At 42.1% G+C, this 21,550-nt stretch overlaps 1 protein-coding gene, 1 long non-coding RNA gene and 1 pseudogene across 17 annotated transcripts in view; 2 read left to right on the top strand and 1 right to left on the bottom strand.

Annotated features, from left to right (window-relative positions):
* The first annotated feature begins 3,824 nt into the window (after positions 1–3,824).
* Positions 3,825–4,001, top strand: LOC115932056 (uncharacterized; annotated as a pseudogene).
* On the bottom strand, positions 3,903–16,241 carry LOC101134750 (uncharacterized). 3 transcript variants are annotated; one of them, XR_002006085.4, is made up of 5 exons: positions 15,649–16,241; positions 13,718–13,840; positions 13,463–13,538; positions 12,689–12,814; positions 3,903–4,710 (listed from the first exon to the last, which is right to left on the bottom strand). It is a non-coding gene; the product is annotated as an uncharacterized lncRNA (long non-coding RNA). The 3 variants fall into 3 exon arrangements; XR_010135245.1 differs by lacking the exon at positions 15,649–16,241 and adding an exon at positions 4,799–4,872 and having other exon boundaries at positions 13,718–14,258; XR_010135244.1 differs by lacking the exon at positions 15,649–16,241 and having other exon boundaries at positions 13,718–14,258.
* SMG7 (SMG7 nonsense mediated mRNA decay factor) overlaps positions 15,149–21,550 on the top strand; it is an 85,730-nt gene continuing 79,328 nt past the window's right edge. For 11 of the 14 annotated variants that reach the window (XM_055367224.2, XM_063710212.1, XM_019027720.4 and 8 more), the window contains exon 1: positions 15,332–15,653. In XM_055367224.2, the coding sequence (XP_055223199.2) occupies positions 15,625–15,653 (29 nt within the window). In that variant the 5' untranslated portion in view covers positions 15,332–15,624. Of the gene's footprint in view, positions 15,654–16,265; positions 16,606–16,726; positions 16,905–21,550 lie in introns of those variants that run through there. The other 3 variants (XM_055367230.2, XM_019027664.4, XM_019027749.4) reach the window with 2 other exon arrangements.

Here is a 21,550-nt window from a genome sequence, read left to right as displayed (position 1 = left end):
ATAAAGCAAAAAGTATTAATAAGTATAAAAACATTATGTAATAATAAAAATTAAAAATTGCCAAGTTCTATCTAGCTGACCATATAACCATGATATAAAACAAAAACTAACAGAATTACACCAAAAATTAGTAGATCAACACTATACTGAAATTTAAAAAAAAATTTTTTTTTTTTTTAAACAAGTTCTCACTGTGTTGCTCAGACTAGGCTGAAACTTCTGGGCTCAATGGATTCTTCCACCTCAGCCCCCTGGGTAGCTGGATCTATAGGTCCATGCCACCAAGCCCAGGTGCTATATTGGAAAATTTAAATATGTCTTTTTAGAAATTCACAGATCAATTAAACAAAAACTAAATTGAAAGTTGGCAGATGTTTTTAGTATTGTTTTCCTTGTGTACAAATTGTAATTTGCAGGTCATCTAGAGCGATAGTTTTTCCTTTTTTTAAACTTATTCCGTTGGTTTCCTGTTTTAGCGTTGCGTCCATGTAGACCTGAGACCCCCTCCCTGGCTATGTGTCTCAGGATGTGTCCTTCAGTTCTGCCTCCTGAGCCTCAAGGTAGGTTAGCCTAAGTCTTGTGTGTGCTAGTTTGTTTCCTTTCACCACCATAACTAAGCAGTTTTTGTTGTTTTCTGTTTGCTTTGTTTTTTAAACTCTAGCCCAGGGTAGAAGTCACAGTTTTTCCCAAATTCCAGTTTCACAATGAACCTGACCAAGGTGCCCTACCATGTTTGGGGTGCCTTTGATCTCCACTACTGGGAAGGATTCAAACTCCTAGAAAACTTCTACCAGCTTCCATACTCAGAAGATCATCGAGGCTGTAGCTGTAGCCCCACTAACCTAGTTGTCTTGGTCTTTTTTTTTTTTTTTTTTTTTTTAAGATGCAGTCTCACTCTGTCGGCCAGGCTGGAGTGCAGTGGTGCAATCTTGGCTCACTGCAACCTCTGCTTCCTGGGTTCAAGCGATTCTCCTGCCTCAGCCTACCCAGTAGCTGGGATTATAGGTGTGTGCCCTCACACCCGGCTAATTTTTGAATTTTTGTAGAGACAGGGTTTCCCCATGTTGGCTAGGCTGGTTTCGAACTCCTGACCTCAGGTGATCCACCTGCCTCGACCTCCGAAAGTGCTGAGATTACAGGCATGAGCCACTGTGCCTGGCTGGTCTTTCATTTTGATGCCCAGAGATGATTGTTTTGTTAATGAACCCAGAGATGTCTTTTAATTTTTAATTAAATTTTATTATTGAAGCTCTTGGAGAAGATGTAGAAATTCAAAGCGTGAGCTCCACAAAACCATTTTGACCATTTTCCCATGACATTCTGGATGTGGGGAACTCTGGTCTTGCTACCTTTTTTGGCTTTCCTTAGTAATATGGATTCAGGCTTCTTGTATTCTCAAATGCCAGAAATCTATTTGGAATCTCTAAATCACAGGGCTTCTGGCTCAGGTAGAGGCAGAGTATAAAACCCCCTGTTTCTTGCTCTCCTCACTGACTTAATGTATACGACAATTAGAGACATTAAAACAATATATTCTGGTACTGAAACTCTTGCTCTTAAATTAGTCTTTGTCCTAAATTTCTTCAAAGTCTATGCATTTTTATAACCTTAAGTTTTGAAATCCAGTAGGGAAGGGGTGTAAGAAAAGGTGTGTGGAGGAAAACCCCACAATTACATCTCATTATTATTCTACCAGAGAAGAGATTTTCCTCTCTGCATTTATGTTCTGGAATCTACTTTTTCTCATTTCCCCAGAGGCCTCACTCTTATCTACCTCTCTCTCTCCCTCTTTTTTTTTTTTTTTTTTTTTGAGACAGGGTCTTGCTCTGTCTCCCAGGCTGGAGTACAGTAGCATGATCATAGCTCACTGTAGCCTCGAATTCCTGGGCTCAAGAGATCGTCCCACCTCAGCCTTCCCAGTAGCTGGGACTATAGGTGCATGCCACCATGCCCAAGTAATTTTATTTTATTTTATTTTTAAGATGGAGTCTCCCTCTGTCACCCAGGCTGGAGTGCAGTGGCATGATCTTGGCTCACTGCAACCTCCACCTCCTGGGTTCAAGCGACTCTCCTGCCTCAGCCTCCCCAAGTAGCTGGGACTACAGGTGTGCACCACCACAGCCAGCTAATTTTTTTGTATTTTTAGTAGAGACAAGGTTTCACCATGTTGGCCAGGCTGGTCTCAAACTCTTGACCTCAGGTGATCTGCCCACCTCAGCCTCCCAAAGTGCTGGGATTACAGGTGTTGAGCCACCGTACCCGGCGTATTTTATTTTTTATGGAGACGAGGGTCTTGCTTTGTTGCTCATGTGGGTCTTAAACTCTTGGGCTTAAGTGATCCTCCAGCTTCCGCCTCCCAAAGTGCTGGGATTACAAGCATGAGCCACCATGCCTGGCTGGCCTCTATCCCTGATTTTTCTATATCGGATGTTTTTCTGCTGAAGTCTCCCACCTCTTTATAAGACAAAACTATCTTTCATTCATTTTGTAGGCAAGCTTTCTGAAAACCACACAAGAAGCTTTAATTACTATCTAACTGCTGATGACTCCCAAAGCTACAACTCTAGTACAGATTTCTCTCATGTTCTCCAGATACACAACTTTTCTCAACCCCAGACAAATGTAGTTCAGCATGTCCAAAATAAATTCATTATCTCCACATCCCATACACCTCTCCAAACCTGTTCCTTCTCTCTTACATTTTCTATTTTCATCCATTTCTCAAGCAGAAACCTGAGAGTCTTCTTGATTCCTTCCCATCCAATAAATCACCCAGTTCTGTCATTATATTTCCATTTAAGGAATTTCTATAGTCACACATTTGTTAAGTACCACTAGAACCATAGCAGTATAATGAATTAAAGATGAAGTTAGGCTGGGCACAGTGGCTCACCCATGTAATCCCAGCACTTTGGGAAGTTGAGGCGGGTGGATTGTTTGAGCCCAGGAGTTTGAGACCAGCCTGGGCAACATGGTGAAACCCCATCTCTACACAAAATAAAAAAATTAGCTGGGTGTGGTGGTGCACACTTGTGGTCCCAGCTACTCAAGAGGCTGAGGTGGGAGGATTGCTTGATCCCAGGAGATCAAGGATGCAATGGGCCATGATCATGCCACTGCACTACACTCCAGCCCGGCAACACAGTAAGACCCTGTCTCAAAAAAAAAAAACATAAACAAAAACAAAAACAAAAAAAACCCAAAAAACATGAGGTAAAAGTGGTAGAATGAAAAAAGATTTTTAATATCATTAAATTCAAGGTAAAAGATAATTTGGGTAAAGAAAACATAATTAGTATTACCAAATGGGTGTGGTGACTCACGCCTGTAATTCCAGCACTTTGGGAGGCCGAGGTGGGCAGATCACTTGAGGTCAGGAGTTTGAGACCAGCCTAGCCAACATAGTGAAACCCTGTCTCCACTAAAAATACAAAAAAATGAGCTGGGCATGGTGGCGTGCACCAGTAATCCCAGCTACTTGGGAGGCTGAGGCACGAGAATTGCTTGAATCCTGGAGGCAGAGGTTGCAGTGAACTGAGATTACGCCACTGCACTCCAGCCTGCGTGACAGTCTCAAAAAAAAAAAAAAAAAAAAAGGAGAAAATGAAAATTTACAAGAGATTATTAGATTTAGTTCAAAGGTTCCTGGCTATCTATCTCAAGCTTACCTGAGGGGTAAAAGAGGACTTTCTGCAGAATATACAGTAGTTTACAACTGGCTGGACTACCTTATTTTGTTTTGTTTTGTTTTGTTTTAAATGGTATTTTCACTCATACTAAAATGGGTGAGAGTAGAGTGATATTCCACCTTGTACCCAAAGTCCATTGCTTCTCGGCCTTTTGGCAAAGATTAAGTGTAGTATCAAGTGTACACAAAGTCCAAATTCAAATGATACAATCTGTTTTGGAGAATATTGACATTTATTTATTTATGAGATAGGGTCTGGCTCTGTCACCCAGGCTTGAGTGCAGTGGCACGATCTTGGCTCACAGCAACCTCCATCTCCTAGGCTCAAGGGGTTCTCTGAGCTCAGCCTCCACAGTAGCTGGTTCTACAGATGCGTACCACCATGCCCAGCTAATTTTGTTTTTTTTTTTGGTAGAGATGGAATTTTGCCATGTTGCCCAGGCTGGTCTCGAACTCCTGGGCTCAAGCAATCTGGAGAATATCGGTCCTTTAAATAGCAATATAAAGTTCCTCAGGGTGTACAGCTTCTTGAACTGGATCTTAAATGGAATCATTTCCAACTGTCATAGATTTTAGGCAGCAAAACTAGGGATGCCCCACTCAGAATTTAGAGATTGCTGAGTCTGGAAGTATACTTTAGAGGCAACAGAGTCCCTTTTATTGATTTTAAGACAGACTGGGGATCTAGCCTCTTCTTAAAATCTCCCATGGAAAACAGATTATAATAGATGGGTGTCTGACAACTATTACTACCACCAGGCAATGTGCTTCTTTGCTCATCTATCTCTTCTTTCTCCTCTTCCAGGCTTCATGGTTTTCTTTTTTCTTTCTCTCTTCCCCTTTTCTTTCTTCTTTCTCAATTCAGTTTTCCTGCCTCTTTTACTTTCTTACCCACAAATGGGCGGGGGGGGGGGGGGGGGGGAGCGGAAAAAAAGCAAATGTGGAAGTTCCTGACTGGCCACATTCCAGAGAATTGAGGAAATGCAAGTTGTTACATAACTGGGCGGGGCCAGTAGCATGACCTAGAGTTGAGGGAGGAGGAGAAAATAATTTTAAAGGTAAGAAAAGGCAAAATGGCAAATAAAGACAAATAAAGATATAACTTTAAACTTAAAATAATTCTCTGTGAATTCCATTCAGGGCATGCCATCTTTCTCAGGCTGTGACGGTTCCCAGAAGTAGATCTGAAAATTACCAAAGAGGCATTTTGGTCTGTACTGGTGTATTAAAACATGATCATCCTCATCAATTTTTGCTCATACATAAGTATTAGTGCCTGATACTGCATTAGAGCCATAGGAATTGCCTGTAACAAGATTGTTTTTTTCAATCATCAGTTGTGAAAAGCTATTACACTTATCTTTTCTCTTTCTTTTTTTTCCTTTAGACAGAGTCTCACTCTGTTGCCCAGGCTGGAGTGCAGTGGCGCAGTCTCGGCTCACTGCAACCTCCACCTCCCGGATTCAAGTAATTCTTCTGCTTCAGCCTCCCAAGTAGCTGGGATTACAGGCGTGAGCCACTGCGCCTGGCCCTACACTTATCTTTAATGTGCTTCCTTTTCAATGTCTAATGTTACTTTCAGACTCCTATAATATAGAAGTTCAGGCATTCTTTAAAAACAATGCTAACCACCACCAAAACAACAATAACCATAATAAACTCAACTTTGCTTTTTGGTTGGCAGAAAATGTTGAAAAATGTATGAAATTAAAGCCAACCATAAGTAGTCTACCTCAGAAATAGCTGCTATTAACGTTTTATTATATGTATGACCATTTTCTATGTAATTCTATTTCATAGTTGCACTTTACATCTATAGTTTTGTATCTTTCAGGCATAATTTAGTATACTTTTAGCCATGGTTTTCCATCACTTTTCTGGTAGATGAGCTGTATGTATTCCTTTTCCTGCTGGGAAATAGAATGTGAACAAGTAAACTATGCAAAATCTCATTCTGAAGGACTCTACAGTTGACTGGGACACTTACGTGGATTATCTGATTGCATGTCTGTACTCGATCTCAAGTGGAATGGTTCCAAAGACCTCTACCATGGCATTTGTCACTCTATAATATAACTTCCCTTTTACTTAACTGTCTTTTAAACTTAAGCTCTGAGAGCAGGACTGTTTGTTCACCATTTTCACCCTAATGACTAGCATATGACCTGATACAATGAAAATTCTATTTATGAAAAGACTGAAAGACTGAATAAATTACTAAATACTAAAATTCTAGAGGATCCACAGCTCATCAAACTTCTCCATAGTAGCAGGATACACCAAGATTAAGATTCCCAGAAGTAAAGTTTTAGTTTCGATATAGATTTGTCTTGAAAAAGCAGAGAAAGATAGGAATTAATCATCATCAATTGAACATGCTCTATAGATACTAAACTCAATTCTACCTAACATTCCTACAGTGCTTTCATGCTAAAATTTGACTGTTCCTGAAATACTTAGAGAAAATTAATTTCAGCTTCTTTCTACAGCTGGTAACCTTCTGTAACATCTAGGCCACTGCTGCCTGTATTTTGGAAATGTTGGCATTCCAGTTATTTGGCATGCCCTCTGGTCCTGGTCTTACCCACAGGAAAATTGTTAAAGAACTAAAACTGGTGGGGTGCAGTGACTCATGCCTGTAATCCCAGCACTTTGGGAGGTTAAGGCAGGTGGATTGCTTGAGCCCAGGAGTTCAAAACCAGCCTGAGAAACATGAAGAAACTCCATCTCTACTAAAAATACAAAAATTAGCCAGGCGTGGTGACATGTGCCTGTAGCCCCAGGTACTCAGGAGGTTGAAGTGGGAGAATGGCTTGAGCCTGGCAGGTTGAGGCTGCAGTGAGCTGTGATTATGCCACTACGCTACAGCCTGGGTGATAGTGAGAGACCCTGTCTCAAAACAACAACAAAACAACAACAACAAAAACAAAAATTAAAACTATTCATGTCCTCTTGGACAAAGAAATGGATGACTTGGAGGACCATAATGGGAACATTATAGCCAATGGTTGAGAGAGCACGAGAGTGAAACAGCATGCAAGCCAAAGCCATTCCAGAGGTGTTAGTTTGAAAGAGGGCAGGGGAAAGCATAAGCAGCTGGTTTTGCTCCGTAGAAGCCTCCTTATCCTCTTTAGCTTTGAACCAGATCTTGGCTCTCATTTCATTCAAATATAAAACAGCTAATGAACTGAGATATCCTTCACAAATAGATGAAAGAATTTATACTGGCCAGGCATGGTGGCTCACACCTGTAACCCCAGCACACTGGGAGGCTGAGGTGGGAGGATCACTTATCACTTGAGGTCAGGAGTTCATGACCAGCCTGGCAGACACAGTGAGACCTCAAAAATAAAGAAAATTTAGCTGGGCATGCTGGTACATGCCTGTAGTCCAGCTACTTGGGAACTTGAGGTGGGAGAATCACTTGAGCCCAGGAGGTTGAGGCTGTAGTGAGCCGTGATTGCACCACTGCACTCCTGCCTGGGCAACAGAGTGAGACCCTGTCGAAAAGAAAGGAAAGGAGGGGAGAGGAGAGAGGAGAGGAAGAAAAGTGAAAAAAAGTAAAGAAAAGAAAAGAGAGGGGAGGGGAGGGAAGAGGGAAGGGGAAGGGAGGGAAGGGGAGGGGAGGAGAGGGCAGGGCAGGGCAAGAAAGAAAAGACAGAGAAAGAAAGAACGAGAAGAAGGAAGGAAGGAAGGGTCATATGATAAAATTGGTCATATAGTTTTGAGGCAGTATGCTGTGTACCTCTACAGCAGTTTGTATTTGTTTTTAAAGGTGCATTTAACCTACATTAATTAGAGTGTGTATGCAGTTCTTATTCACCCTTTATATAAAGTAAGAGCATTCGTTGAGTGTCTACTAAGTGCCAGGCTGCTTACATATGTTACATGCCTCATTTAATTGAATTGAATTCAGAACCTGCCTCCAGAAACATAATTATCACATTTACTTTGAAATTGGATATAGCCCTTTCCTTAAAATCCTACATTCAGTTTACTTAGCCCTATCCCATTACAGGCAAAAAAATTAACAATAATAATGCTAGAATTTATAAACACTTCTCTGGTGAAAAATAGAGACCACTGAGCTTTCCATTCTACACCCTGATCCAATTTTCTTTCCGAAATTTTAAAGGTAACTTTTTGTATTACATTCTAATTAGCTGATAGCCTCTCTTCTCTTTTGCCATCCTTCCCTAGCACCCTCTTCTGCCACATAATGAAAGAATTAACTGCACCTAATCTCAAATTAAAAAACATAAAGTTAAATAAAAATAATTTGGACGTTGAAGACTTTTTCTACATCGAAGTCTGAGATGCTGTTGTGAGATAACTGATGAGTTATCCTTCATCTTATAACTCTGCATTTTACTCATCGCTTAAATATTTCATTTAATTAAAACTTTAATCTTGTTAAATGTAATAGCAATTTCAATTACTGAGATTAGTTGAAGGCCCAATAAAATTATTTCCTTACTGCTTTAGGATTACTTCTAAGAAATACGTGGTCCAACTTTTTTTTTGTTTTAGAGATGGGGTCTCACTATGTTGCCCAGGCTGGTCTCGAATTCCTGGGCTGAAGCAATCTTCCACCTTGGCCTCCCAAAGTGCTGAGATTACAGGTGTGAGCCATTGTGCCCAGCTCCCAAATTTCTATTAATTTGGTTTTTGTTTTTTAATTCCTTGACTTAATGAACATTTATTGAGCATTCCTTGTATCTGGTGTTCTGCTAGGGAAGTGATAATACAAGAGTAAGCAAAATAGGCACAGCATCTACTCTTACAGAGCTTACAATTGGAGGTAACAGACATTAAACAAAGATTTACAAATATGAAAGACTTACAAATGCCATGAAAAAGAAGGGCAGAGTGCTATGGGAACATATAACCATTTTAGCTAACTTAGCCTAATGGTTGGGGGTTGGAAAGTAGAGAAAGCTCGTCCAAAGAAGTTCAGATTTAGGCTTAAAGCATAGGTAGACATAAGAGTAGTCTGCGGAGAAGAATTACCTAGATAGAGGGAACAACTTATCTAAAGGCTCCGAGAAGAAAAGAACACTGCTTATTCAAGGACCTAACAGAAGGTCACTATAGCTAGAGTGGTGATACCAGGGGGTGGGGAGGGTTGTCAGAGAAGAGGCAGGCAGAGACCAGAACAGAGGTCATCATAATGATTGGAAACTTTATCCTAAGGATAATGGAAAAGCAATGGAGACTTAAAGCCAGGGGAAAAAACTTTTTAAAAAGCTTAACATAGCTAAAATGTGGAATATACGTACACATTAATTTACTATTTAATTTGTTCCAGAATGTGCTCTTACATCTTAACCCAACAATATTAAGAATTGTTTTTAAGATGGAGCCTTGCTATGTTGCCCAGGCTGGCCCCAAACTCCTTGGCTCAAGTGATCCACCTGCCTCAGCCTCCTGAGTAGCTGAGATTATAGGCACCTGCCACTGTGCCAGGCTAATATTAAGAATTTTAACAAATATGACCAGGTGAGGTGGCTCACCTGTAATCCCATTACTTTGGGAAGCCAAGGCTGGAGGTTTTCTTGAGCCCAGGAGTTTGAGACCAGCCTGGGCAACATAGGGAGACTGCTGTTTCTACAAAAAATTAAAAAATTAGCTGGGCATCGTGAGGGAAGCCTGTAGTCCCAGCTACTCGAGAGGCTGAGGCAAGAGAATTACTTGAGCCCGGGGGTTGAAGCTGCAGTGAGCTGTGATCATGCCACTATACTCCAGCCTGGGCAACAGAGCAAGACCCTGTTTCAAAAAAAAAAAAAAGAAAGAAAAAGAAAAAGAAAAGAAAAGAAAGAACTTTTACACATATGGAACAAACTATCCAGGTTTTTGATATGTAAAAGTTTTCTGAGAATAGAAAAGACCCTGGGATTGTTAAGCAAAGCAAAAAAGTGCTTGGATGCATATTCTTAGTATGCCTTGAAGTGATGGACCTAAGTCCTAAGTTTCTTTGCTTTTCATCTTTATCACATTTTAACTTGAATTGCCAATTGAATTGGTACAATAATAATGTCAGGGAAAAGAGGAAGGTGTGTGTTATTTCATTTTCACACTGCTATAAAGATACTACCCGAGACTGGGTAATTTATAAGCAAAGGGGGTTTAATTGACTCACAGTTCCATATAGTTGGGGAGGTCTCAGGAAACTTACAATCATGGTGGAAGGGGAAAAATGCACCTTCTTTACAAGGCAGCAGGGAGAGACAAACAAAGGAGGAAGTTCCAAACACTTACAAAAACAAGATCTTGTGAGAACTCACTCACTATCATGAGAACAGCATGGGGGAAACCACCCCCATGATCCAATCACCTCCCTCCCTGGACACGTGGGGATTACAGGTCCCTCCCTCAACATGTGGGGATTATAAATAGAGATCAGATTTGGGCAGGGACACAGGGCCAAACCATATCAGTGCGTGCATGTGTACATGCATGTACATGTTTCCCATGGTTTTGAAGAACAGATTTATGACAATGAATATCAGTATCACATTCTTAGTGCTCCAAAGTAGTATCTACCTGATAAAAGTTAGGAAAGTAGAAACTAGAAAATATTAAAAGATTATGTTATTTTAGTTGGGTGTTTTAAGAAAAATATGGCAACTTCTAGGTAACTCAACAGACTTTGACATGAAATATGTTGCTGTTAGATTAGGGACCCACAAGATGATTTCAGTAAGTACTGTGCTTCGGGTAGTAAAGAGATGCATGAACACTAAGGCCTTCTGCCAATAAAATAAGAGAGGCTAGGGTTTTTGTTTTGGTTTTTCAATACTTTTCAATCTTTCCTATGAGCATCTCTTCTTGTCTTCTCCAGATTGTGTCCATTAAATCAGCAGATAAGAATTTTAGGTGTGGTAATTTCTCAGAGGTATTTGCTTATTGGGAGTTGGGGGAAACCTTGAAGATAATAAGATTTCCCTTAGTAAATATTAGGAGAATGGAGAAGTGAAGGGGGAGAGAAAGCTCTGAATATTATTCCCCAACTGTCACGTCAGTGCCTCCCAAATCAGAAGTTTCTTTTCTTCAATCTTGGACTGCAGTGGTTCCCGACTATTCTTCAGGCTAAAAGACTCCCTCTTTGGAGTGAATGAATAAATATACACTTGGCAAACTGTTTGAAAAAGGCTACTGACCCTTGATCTAAGAAATCTTGAGCAACAGGAGACCTGAATTTAAATGTCAGTTTGTATCTGACTCACTATTTGAAGAGAATGAATTACTCATTTGATTGAATCACTTAACTCTATGGTCTGAGGTGTGGTACTGAAGAGGAATGAATGGCTAGCTTCACACATATTGTGTACTGAGTATGCAACTGATAATAAATGTGTTTCTGCTTTGATGAGAATGATTTACCAAGTTCCTAATTGTGCACAGGATTTATAAACATTCAGAATATGTAGGATAAATATTAAAATAAATTAGGGCTTGTTACGATGTCATGGCACAGGCTGTCTATTATTATAAAAAGGGAGGAGGCCTGCTATGTATTAATCGTCAGGTTACCAAAGCTCTGGGTAAATTTGGTAAGAATGTTAAGAGTAGCTTCTCAGCAAGTACTCAGTGTTTGATTGAAAAGAGGCCATTCTATCTACTTGGACAGAAATGTGGTTATATTAGGCTGTTTTATGTGATAAAAGGTTTTTGAAAAGTTTTAAATCTCTAGCATTGGACTCACAATGTCCTAATATTGTGTTCTTTTCTGTAATCAGTCATGAATAAAGAAATCTATCTTCTAGCACTGGATGCCAATAGATTTGAATGTGAGTTCAGACCTATGAGTATTATAGACAAAGACTAGATTGAGAGCTGGGTACAGTGATTCACACCTAAAATCCCAGCTACTTGTGAGGCTGAGGTGGGAGGACTGCTTGTGGCCAGGAGTTAGAGATAGCCTGGGCAATACAGTTAGGCTGCATCTCTATTCAAAAACAAAAAAAGACTAGATAGAGTATTATTTTAAAAAATAATGTTATGCTGTAGTAGTTCTATTTTACTCTTTTTAGCTTGATATAAAAGAGCAAAAGGGGCTGGGCAAGGTGGCCTGTAATCCATCCCAGAACTTTGGGAGGCCAAGGCAGGTGGATCACTTGAGGTCAAGAGTTTGAGACCAGCCTGGCCAACATGGTGAACCTTGTCTCTACTGAAAATACAAAAATTAGCTGGGCATGGTGGCACACACCTGTAGTCCCAGCTACTTGGGAGGCTGAAGCACAAGAATTGCCTGAACCCAGGAGGCAGAGGTTGCAGTGAGGTGAAATTGTGCCACTGCACTCCAGCCTGGGTGACAGAGTAAGACTCTGTCTCAAAAAAAAAAAAAAAAAAAAAGCAAAAAGAAAAAAATTTAATGTTTATCAAGTTCAGTGTTGTATAATGGGCACTCAATCATGTATGTCATCATTAAAGGTCACAGGAAACCTATAACAGGTAATGCTTCCATTTTGGTCAAGGAGCAAACTGAAGTTCAGATACCAAGATGGCAGAGTTAGAATGCATACTCAGGTCCGTTAGCTTGTGATCTTTCCATGAAATCACTTAGCCAAAAAGACAAACCCAAAAACAAAATCTGGTAGGATTAATGTAAGTAAGGAAGCTTCTCTTTAATTTCTTTTGGTTTAGATGTGATCTTATATCTGTAGGGGGAAAAAGGTGAACAATATCTATTGCAAAAAGAAAGATGTCTGTAATTCTACAAGTTTGTTGACTAGGACAAGTGGAAATAGATGAAAATGGAAAATGTGTATTAAACAGTATATAAATAGAAGGTAATAATTTTTCTGAGTCCTATTGATTTTTGAAGGTAATTTTATTATTAGTATCAAAGTCTTCTAATCTCTAAAATATACTACTATTCTTCTATTTAGCTAGAGATATTGTAAAGCTATTGAAGACTCTTATAAGATTCTTAGGAAAGCTGCTATAAAACACAGACTTTATTATTTCTGACCTCATGTGTTCCTACTTTGTTCTTACCCCAATTACTGCATCCCTCATATTGCATCCTAATCATTACTCTGAGCTCTCTACCAGCAGTTGGGTTTCCTCAAGACAGGGAGCAGGTCTCTTTCATTGTGGTGTCCATCATAACCAGAACAGTGTCTGAAATATAATAAGTACTCAGTAAATGTTTATGGAATAAATCAGCAAACACTAACAAAAGGATTCATTTTTCTGATCCGTTTCTCTATTTCCAAAATGAGAAGATAGTAGTAATATTTTCCTAGATTGCTTATCAGGAATGTATGATAACTGTTCATACACTCTTTATTGGAGATACGTGCCACAGACATAAATGGCTATTACCATGATTAGTAAGGGGGTAATTATTACAATTTTTATTCTGGTTGAAATCTAACCAATACACGATCACACTGGTCTTTAAATTAAAAAAAAAAAAGAAAAATATCTAACCAATAAATTTTCGGAAAGAAATGTAGGCTATTTGAGGTAATAGGTAGTAGGAGTCTCTATCCTTGGGCGCTCATGGTAGAAGGAAAAGCAGAACCCCACCGCGGAAATGAGAATAATCCCTCACTAGGTGGCTCTCTTTGCCGTGAGTGGGCGGCGCGTCGGGGCGGGGCGGGTGATTGGGGGCATTGTACTGCCGCAAGCGCTGCGTGTCACGCCGCATCATACCAGGCGCTGGCAGCATGAGGGGCATAGTCCACTTTCTATTTCGTTAATGACAATCTGTCCTTGGAATTTATTTCAAAGCAGGTTGTACTTTCGTTTCCGCTAAACTTATACCTGATGTTTCAACTGAACATTGGTATAGTCTTATTGGTGCAGGTCTCAGAGAAGGATCTTGAAAGTGCCTCTTCACCTGGCGTAGAAAAAGACAGCAGGAATCAGGTAGCCAAACCGGACCAAACCAAATCAAAATAGCGCATTAAAATCCTTATTTTAACTATCCTATGAGGGCTGCATTCTTGGAAGGTTTTATATAGTTACATATCCTAAAGTACTTTGGGATAGCTCCTTAAATGACTCCACAATACGAACCGAAAATATAACTTGTAAAACGTCAATTTCTTCAAGTCATGGATGATGAATTTTCCAGCTATTTCTCATACACTTCATATTATTATTGACTTCGTTCTTTATTTCAGCTTTTTGGCCCGAAACCTGATACAAAACACACATAATGAATATCCAAAAAGATTTGTTCTAAGAATGAAACTTCTTTTCCTAGACTCCTTTCACCAGACAGATGTATCTAGGGTTCGTTCATTCTTGATCCTCTTTTATCCGATGTTTTCCTCTCTAACTCAGCGACACAGAATGACGACTTTTAAAACACTGCAGACCCGTGAGAGGAGAAAGGTTGCAGAGCAGGGAGGAACTTGGAGGTCTGCCTTTAATAATCAAGCAGGATCCCCACTGCGGGGTGCCTATTAGAGTGATGGCGCTAGTCAGCCTTCCGGCTTGTCCCCGGTTTAAATGATAGAAAACCACGTGTTAGCCTTCTAGGATGTGTTCCCACCCTCACCCTGGCCTCCTCGCGGCAGGCTCGCGACAGCTAGGTCAGGAGGGAGTACGCGGGTGGGGTGGATTTGGGTGAGGGGTCGACTCGCCAGAAGTCGGCTATCCCCGTCGGCAGGGAAGGCATCGCGGCTGTCGTGTGCCGCTCTCCTCCCTCAGGGACCCCGTCCAGGCGGGATCCCGCCTCCCAGAGCCCAAGGCAGTTGTGGGGAAACCCCTTGCCCTTCCTCGCCGCTTGGCGCTGCCGCCTCGCCCTCCCGACTCCAGCCCGCCGCCCGCCAGCCTCCAGGCCATGCATCCTCTTCGCAGGCCCAGCCCTCTCCTCGCCCGGCTCTGAGAGGAAACTACGGAGGTGGTTCCCGCTCGCAGGCGGGTGGAAAAGCCCATGGTGAATGCCTCGGGGTGTCCCCCCAACTGCTGTGGGAAGTGGGAAGGGAGGAGGAAGTGGACTTCACCACCGGGGAGAACTACATCGATTCCTAACTTGGGGGAGGCCTTTAGATGGAAGGGAAGCCAACGGGGAACCCTGGGCGGTTTCCTGGGAATCCATTGGCCAAGGGGAGGGTGACCCTGTCCGCACACATCGGTTACTATGACAATATAACCACAGCCTCCAGTTGCCATGGCAGCTGCCTATCCAATCCGATTGTCTTCTTTTCTCTTCCTCTCCGGGCCCCACCTTATCCCCTCCAAGAGTCTCCCAGCGTGCATGGGGAGGGGCTGCAGCGAAGAGGAGAGGGGGTCCTTCGAGTCACTCTCTACGCGCGAGGGAAGACAAGCGTTGAGGGACTGCTGGGAGGAACTGTAGGAGGAAGGGGCGGCGTTTCCGGTGGGGAAGAATGGAGGCGTGCAAAAAGGAAGGGGGAAATCGGCAGGAGTGATAAGAAGGGGGAAGACTTTGAGTGTAACTCCCGTTCTTTTGGCCTGGGTGTTCCCGGTGGTGGGGTTGGGATTGCCCCCTTGCGCGGGAGGAGAAGGGTGGATTGGCAGGAAGCCGCCAAGCGCCACCAGCCGGTCTCTCAGAAGCCGCACAGGCGCCACACAGCTCGTTGATCCCAAAAGGGAGCGCTACAGAGAGGCGGAAATCACTGAGGGACAGGCGCTGCTGAAATCTCGCGAGAGGGACCCCCTCCCTCGCCCGGTCGCCGACTTCCTCTGCTTCTCCTCTTTCCCCCGCCCCTCCTCCCTCCCCCTCCCCCCCGGGTCGGAGTGTCCCTGCGCCCCACGGGCCAGAGCAGCAGCGAGAGCAGCTTTCCCCACTCCCTCCCCCTCGCCTCATTCACCCCCACCCCCCTGCCGAGCGAGGAGGAGCCGGAGGAGAGGAAGATGGCGGCGGCCGCCAGCACCCGCGGTGCCGCGGGGCCGCTCCGAGGAGCCTGAGAGACCCACGGAGGCTTCGCGGGAAGACGCGGCGGCGGCGGCGGAGGATGAGCCTGCAGAGCGCGCAGTACCTCCGGTGAGTGCCGAGGCCGGGCTGGTACGTAGGGGGAGCGGGCCGCAGGTTGGGGCATGGAGCAACAGACACCGAGGTGGTAAGTCCGGGGTGGCGGGGGAGTTGCTGCGTCCTCTCCTCGCCGGGCAGGGCGGCGGAGACTGCAAGGGGATCTGCGGGAGGGGGCGGAACGGGTATGGGTGCTTAGCCCCTACCGCCCGGGCTGAGCTCTGGCGAAGCCGGCTCGTCCCGGTGCGAGGAGGGAGGTTGGGGAAGCGTGAGAATGTGCGCGCGCGCCCTTGGTCTCGGGCTCGCTAGCGAGGGGTGGAGAGAAACCTCCGGGGAGGCGGCGGCGACCCCAAGTGGAGGTGGGTGTGGAGGAGTCTGATCCCCGTGGCAGAGGACTCGTGGTGTGGCGTGGGATTGGTTGGAGCGATGCATGAGTAGAGGACGGGGAGGAAGTCTGCACACCTGGAGTGTTGGGGCGGGGGAACCGCGGAGGGCAGACAGGGGGAGAGGGAGACCGCAGGAAACTGGAGCTTGTTCTTCATTCTCGGGTTGGGAGTATTGAGGAATAATGTCATCTGTAGTTAGTTGGCGGTGTGGGGAGGCGTGAAGGGGAATAGATGGGGAAGTGAGGAAAGAGGGAGGCACTGTGGGCAAGGTTGGGTTTTTCAGAAATAACTGGGTTAGAATCAGTGTAGTCGGAAGATACCATTCTGAGAGTCGTGTGCGTTCATTAAGAGTGGTGTAAGGAACTTTATGTCAGAGGTAGAGTGACACATGGGTATAGTGTGTGTGTGTGCGAGATGTGTGTCTGGGGTGGGGGGCGCGGCGATTGATGCACATTTCAGGATGAAGATGTAGATAGGTTGAACTTAGTACCTGATGGCGAGAACATATTGAATGGAAGGACACCAGCTTTTGTGTCAGCTGAAAGGTTCCATGGAAGCTGAGTAAGAGCTTGGAGGCAGAGGTAAAGTGGGTCAAAAATCTTGATAGAGAAAAGTAAGGTTGTTAGATCCTGAAATTAACTGGGGAGTGACTACTGCTTAGAAAAGGGGAAGACTTTAAAATTGGTCCTTTTTGTCTTTCAGGAGCAGAACTAAGAAAGGGAGGCCTTATGGAAAGATGTTTTTTAAAAAATTGTTTCATACCTTGCGGAGGAGGGAGTTGGATGAGGTGGAAGTCTGAAATGAGTGGAAAAGTCACTTTAGCTGTTTAGTGACATGAAAGTATTGACGTGTGTGGATCCCTATATGTATATTGCAAGAGGTGTGTAGTTACCTGATACATAGGGTGGCCATTATAATTTTTAAAGTAGTAAAGTTTTATTAAGCATAATAGGGAGAGAAGAGAATGATGAGATATTTGAACAATGCTTGAATGCTTGATTTTAGCACAACATATATGCCCAGTGACCACAGGACAGTTGGAATGATGTCTGTAATTTGAGGTCCTTTTTTTCATCTTAGATATCCCTTTGTTGTTTAATATTTCAAATAAATACAGCTATGACAAAGATCTGTTGTAGGTGCTATAGAGAGATATGGAAACCATCAGGGTGCTGATTAGTCTTAAGGAATTTGCAGTTGAGTATCTATTAGGCAAGTAAATTAAACAGCACAGAGTGTAAGTACCATGAAAGATACCAAATGTTGCCGGGCGCGGGGGCTGACGCCTGTAATCCCACCACTTTGGGAGGCCTAGGCGGGAGGATCACCTGAGGTCAGGAGTTCAAGACCAGCCTGGCCAGCATGGTGAAACCCCGTCTCTACTAAAAATACAAAAAATTAGCTGGGCGTGGTGGCGGGCGCCTGTAATGCCAGCTACTCGGGAGGCTGAGGCAGGAGAATCGCTTGAACCCGGGAGGCAGAGGTTGCAGTGAGCCAAGATGGTGCCATTGCACTCCAGCCTGGGCAACAAGAGTGAAACTTCGTCTCAATAAATAAGTAAATACATAAATAAAAATAAAAGATACGAAGTGTTTTGAGTCCAAAGGCAGGAGATCACCTGAGCAATGGGAGGGAATCAGGAAAGACTTTGTTTATTTGCTCATTCATGTACTCATGATTCATTAGTTGTTTTGTTGATCACCTGTATGGGAGGCATTGTACCAACATCTGAGAATAGAAAAAGAAGAACTCCACCCTCCTTTTACAGAGCTTACAGTTTGTTAGACTTCAAGAAAATGGCACTTAGGATATTGTTCATCCTTAATGTTCATTTTGACAGATGTGGATTGAGAAGAGGGGAATTCCAAATGGAAGGAAACTGAGCAGAGTTATGTAGGTAGGGAAGCTGGGGGGAAGGGAGGTATTCAGTCCAGTTAGACAACAAGGTAGTGTGATATAGTTGAGAAAACTTAAGAGTTGTAGAGATTATCAAGTTTGACCCTTTTCTTTTACACATGAGGAATGTAAGCCCAAAGAAGGTAAAATTGTTGAGGCTCATATAGCTGGTATGTGGAAACTAACTGAAATGTAGGTCTTCTAACTTCAAGTCAGCTGTAGTACACTGCATGTCAGTGTTCATCTGTTCTTTCCACAAATATAAGTTGAGAACATAATATATTCTAGTGTTGAGGGTACACTGGTGAATAAAAGGGTGAACGTGGGAGGATATATTATAGTAGAAGGGCACAGTCAGTAAACATAGCAGTTAAATATATATCAGGTGGTCACAAGCACTAGGAAGAGCAATAAAGTAAGACAGGGATGTACTGTTTTATCTGGACAAAGTGGTCGGGGAAATCCTATTTGATAAGGTGACCATATTTAAGAGGATCCTGAATATCATGTTCCATAATTTATAGTTAAAATGGGTAGACAATGGAGAATCTGAGATGATTTGTTAGAATTAATATGTTCACAGCTATGTGTTAGGAAAATGACTCTGTGTAATGTAGTGGTGGATAACAGAGAAAAGTAAGGTTGTTAGAGCCTGACATTAATTGGGGAGTGACTACTGCTTAGAAAAGGGGAAGACTTCAAAATTGGTCCTTTTTGTAAGGTTCTTTTCCTTACAAAAGATTCCCTTTGGGACTTTGGTCCTGAATAAGGTACTGGCAGTGGATCTAGAAAGTTATGAAAAACAAATTGGCAGAGTGGTGGTACTTTTAATGGGGAAGATCAGTGGACTTTGAGAGGCTTCTTGTTAATGTACCTTATATTTTATAGCTTGACATGGTAGGGAAGACTTCCTTAGATGTGGAATCAATGATAGCTTGAGATGAACTTAGTTCTTTGAAGAAGGGAGAAAAAAAATACAATGATATTTTTCAGCTAAAATTGAACAGGCAAAATTGGGGAGGCATAGGTCCTGGGGTCTCTTAAAGATTCCTGGAGCCAGTCTTGTCTCAATCTTAGGCATTTGTCCTAAGTAAATTAAAACAAGTGTTAGAAGTCTGAGACCTAGGTGGTGGTTGTGGGAATCATAAAGACTTGTGCCAGTCTGAATTTCCCTCCTCCTCTTTTAGATAATCATTCCATTTAAAGTCTGCAGTGGGGACACTAGAGAATGTCTTTAGGGAAGCATTATGTTCACGTTCTTTGAAAATAGAACTGTTGGTTTTTATAGACACTTCAGGGAGGATGCTGAGTATTGCTGAATGGATGTGGTTGGGGGGGTGTAGCAATTGTTTTCGTGACCTTGACTTGAAGAATTTTCTTGCCTACCTTTGTCAGTGGTGGAAGATCATGACTGGGCAATTTTTAATCTCTATAGCTACAGATCCTGCCTCATGTAGATGAAAATTAGTTTTGTCTTGGCTGAATTTTAATTTGTTAGAGTAAATGAGCTGGGATGTCTGGCATTGAAATGGTGGGGTGGTGGGAACCCAAGGAGCAAGATGGCTGTTTCAGAAGGGTCAGAAATGAAGATAGGAGGCAAGAAGTCCCAGTAAGACCAATAAAGAGAGAATTCAACATCAAGGGAACTGAATTAGTCTCAAGTTATAAAAATAGAGCAGAGATGAAAGGAAGAAAACCTATCTTCTGTGTGGGAAAGATGATGATATTCTGGGCAGGAAAGGATAATGAAATTTTTTGTTTGTTGAAAGGTAAGTATCTTTTTAATACACTGACAAGACTTCTAAGAGAATCAGTTAAGTTGAAAATACTTTCTTATGTTTTATAAAAATAAAAATATGATCTTAAATATGAGGGTTCTAGGCCGAATAACATTGGGAATTTATTACTCAAATTGAAGGAGAATTCAGAGTATTTTCTCTTTTGATTTATGACAGAATGAAAGATTTTAAAAGACTTTGACACCTCTGTTGAGTAAAAGAAAGGGTGTATTGAATACAGTTCATTTGATGGGGGTAGGAGAAGGTTAGGATAGGGCTCAGGTGAGGTATAATATTATGCTTTAAAATAATGGCATTTTGAAAAAAAGAAAAGTGGAAATTAACATATCAAAGTTGGAAAAGCAGGAGTGGGGGAAGTATTAAAGTACCAGACAGAGAAGACATCAAAGTTGTTTTGGAAGATGAGAAAGTAGAATAATCATAGCTATAGGGAATACCAGTCAAACAGGTCAAATCCTGTTATAAAAGGTGGCACAGGTGCCACCGAATGACTTCTGCTGCCATTGTGGGAGCCACTGTTCATACTCTATGCTCCCTTCAACTTTCCTCCTTTTCTTCCTTCACTATTCTCTTTTGTCTCTAATTTCTTCCTATGCTGTGAGTGTTTCAGTGAGATCCACTTGAAGTGGATTCCTACTGTTAGACTCCTTTACAGGAAAGGTCCAGAAAGTATCTGTTTTGTTGTGTGTGTGTGTGTGTGTGTGTATATATGTGTGCATATGTGTATATATATATATACATATATACATATGTGTGTATATATACATATATACATATGTGTATATGCACATATGTGTGTATATATACATATATTTTTTGTATGATACATGTATAGTGAAGATGCTGCATCTCAGTGGCTCACTTGTCAGAAATTTTGTTACTAATATAACAGCCACAGGGTTCTTTTCTAAGCCAGCAGAAAAATGGTTGTCATTTAAATAGGAAGTAAAATATCCAATATGGTATAAAATAAAAATGTATCACTATAAATCTTGAAACAGAGAGATAGTGGAGATAAGGCTGGATAAAGTAGCAAGCTAAGCCTTATCCTAGACTGGGGAGAGGAACAGAGAAGATAGTGGGAGCATTGGGAGGAATATATAACTAAATAGGATGGGCTCCAGGTTCTAGAAGAGTCTAGTAATGCTAGATCAGATAGTCACTGTATCCTGAAGCTTCTAGAAGTCTTAGAGCACATGCTGATTTTAGTTCATGTGGTCCATGAAGTCGTCTTCACCTGCCTCATCCCCTTCCTTTCCACCAGGTACATGCTTTACAGAATGTAAAGTAGCTTTTGTCCCGGAATATCAGCCAAAGGTGGTGACATTTTTTGAATGAATGACTGTCTCTTTAGGCTTATAAGTCTTTGTTATAACAGTGTTAATAGGTTATTACCTGCTTGGATATTGTCTGACTAAATTATTTTGGCAGTTAATTTCTGCTTCCCTTGTGGTTTCATTTGGATTCAAAATGTATACTTCCTGTCCTATCTTAGGTTTCATTTCTTTGCTTTCTAACAGCTGTGGTCTTCTGCCTTCATGGTAGAAGAAGCAATTGCTGAGTTTTTTGTTGTTGTTTTTAATGGATGTGTTACAGTAAGATCTGGACCCACTAGTATTGCAAGTTTCATGAGGCAGTTTTGAGGTGGAGAGTGGTTCACACTTTAAAAGGGCTGGTGTGTTTTATACTTGAGAAAAATTGTTTCCTGCCTCCAGCTAGCCTTTCAAAGTTTTGTATTAGTGTCATGAATGAGTGCCTGAAAGTTTAGATGGGTTAGTTTAATTGATCTTGTGTAGAGAATAAATTATAAAGCATACGTCTTGTAGATAGT

The sequence above is a fragment of the Gorilla gorilla genome, chromosome 1 (genome assembly GCF_029281585.2).
Source record: "Gorilla gorilla gorilla isolate KB3781 chromosome 1, NHGRI_mGorGor1-v2.1_pri, whole genome shotgun sequence".
Taxonomy (NCBI): Eukaryota; Metazoa; Chordata; class Mammalia; order Primates; family Hominidae; genus Gorilla; species Gorilla gorilla.
Note: the sequence above shows the minus strand (reverse complement) of the source record. Positions and strands in the feature narration are given on the sequence as shown.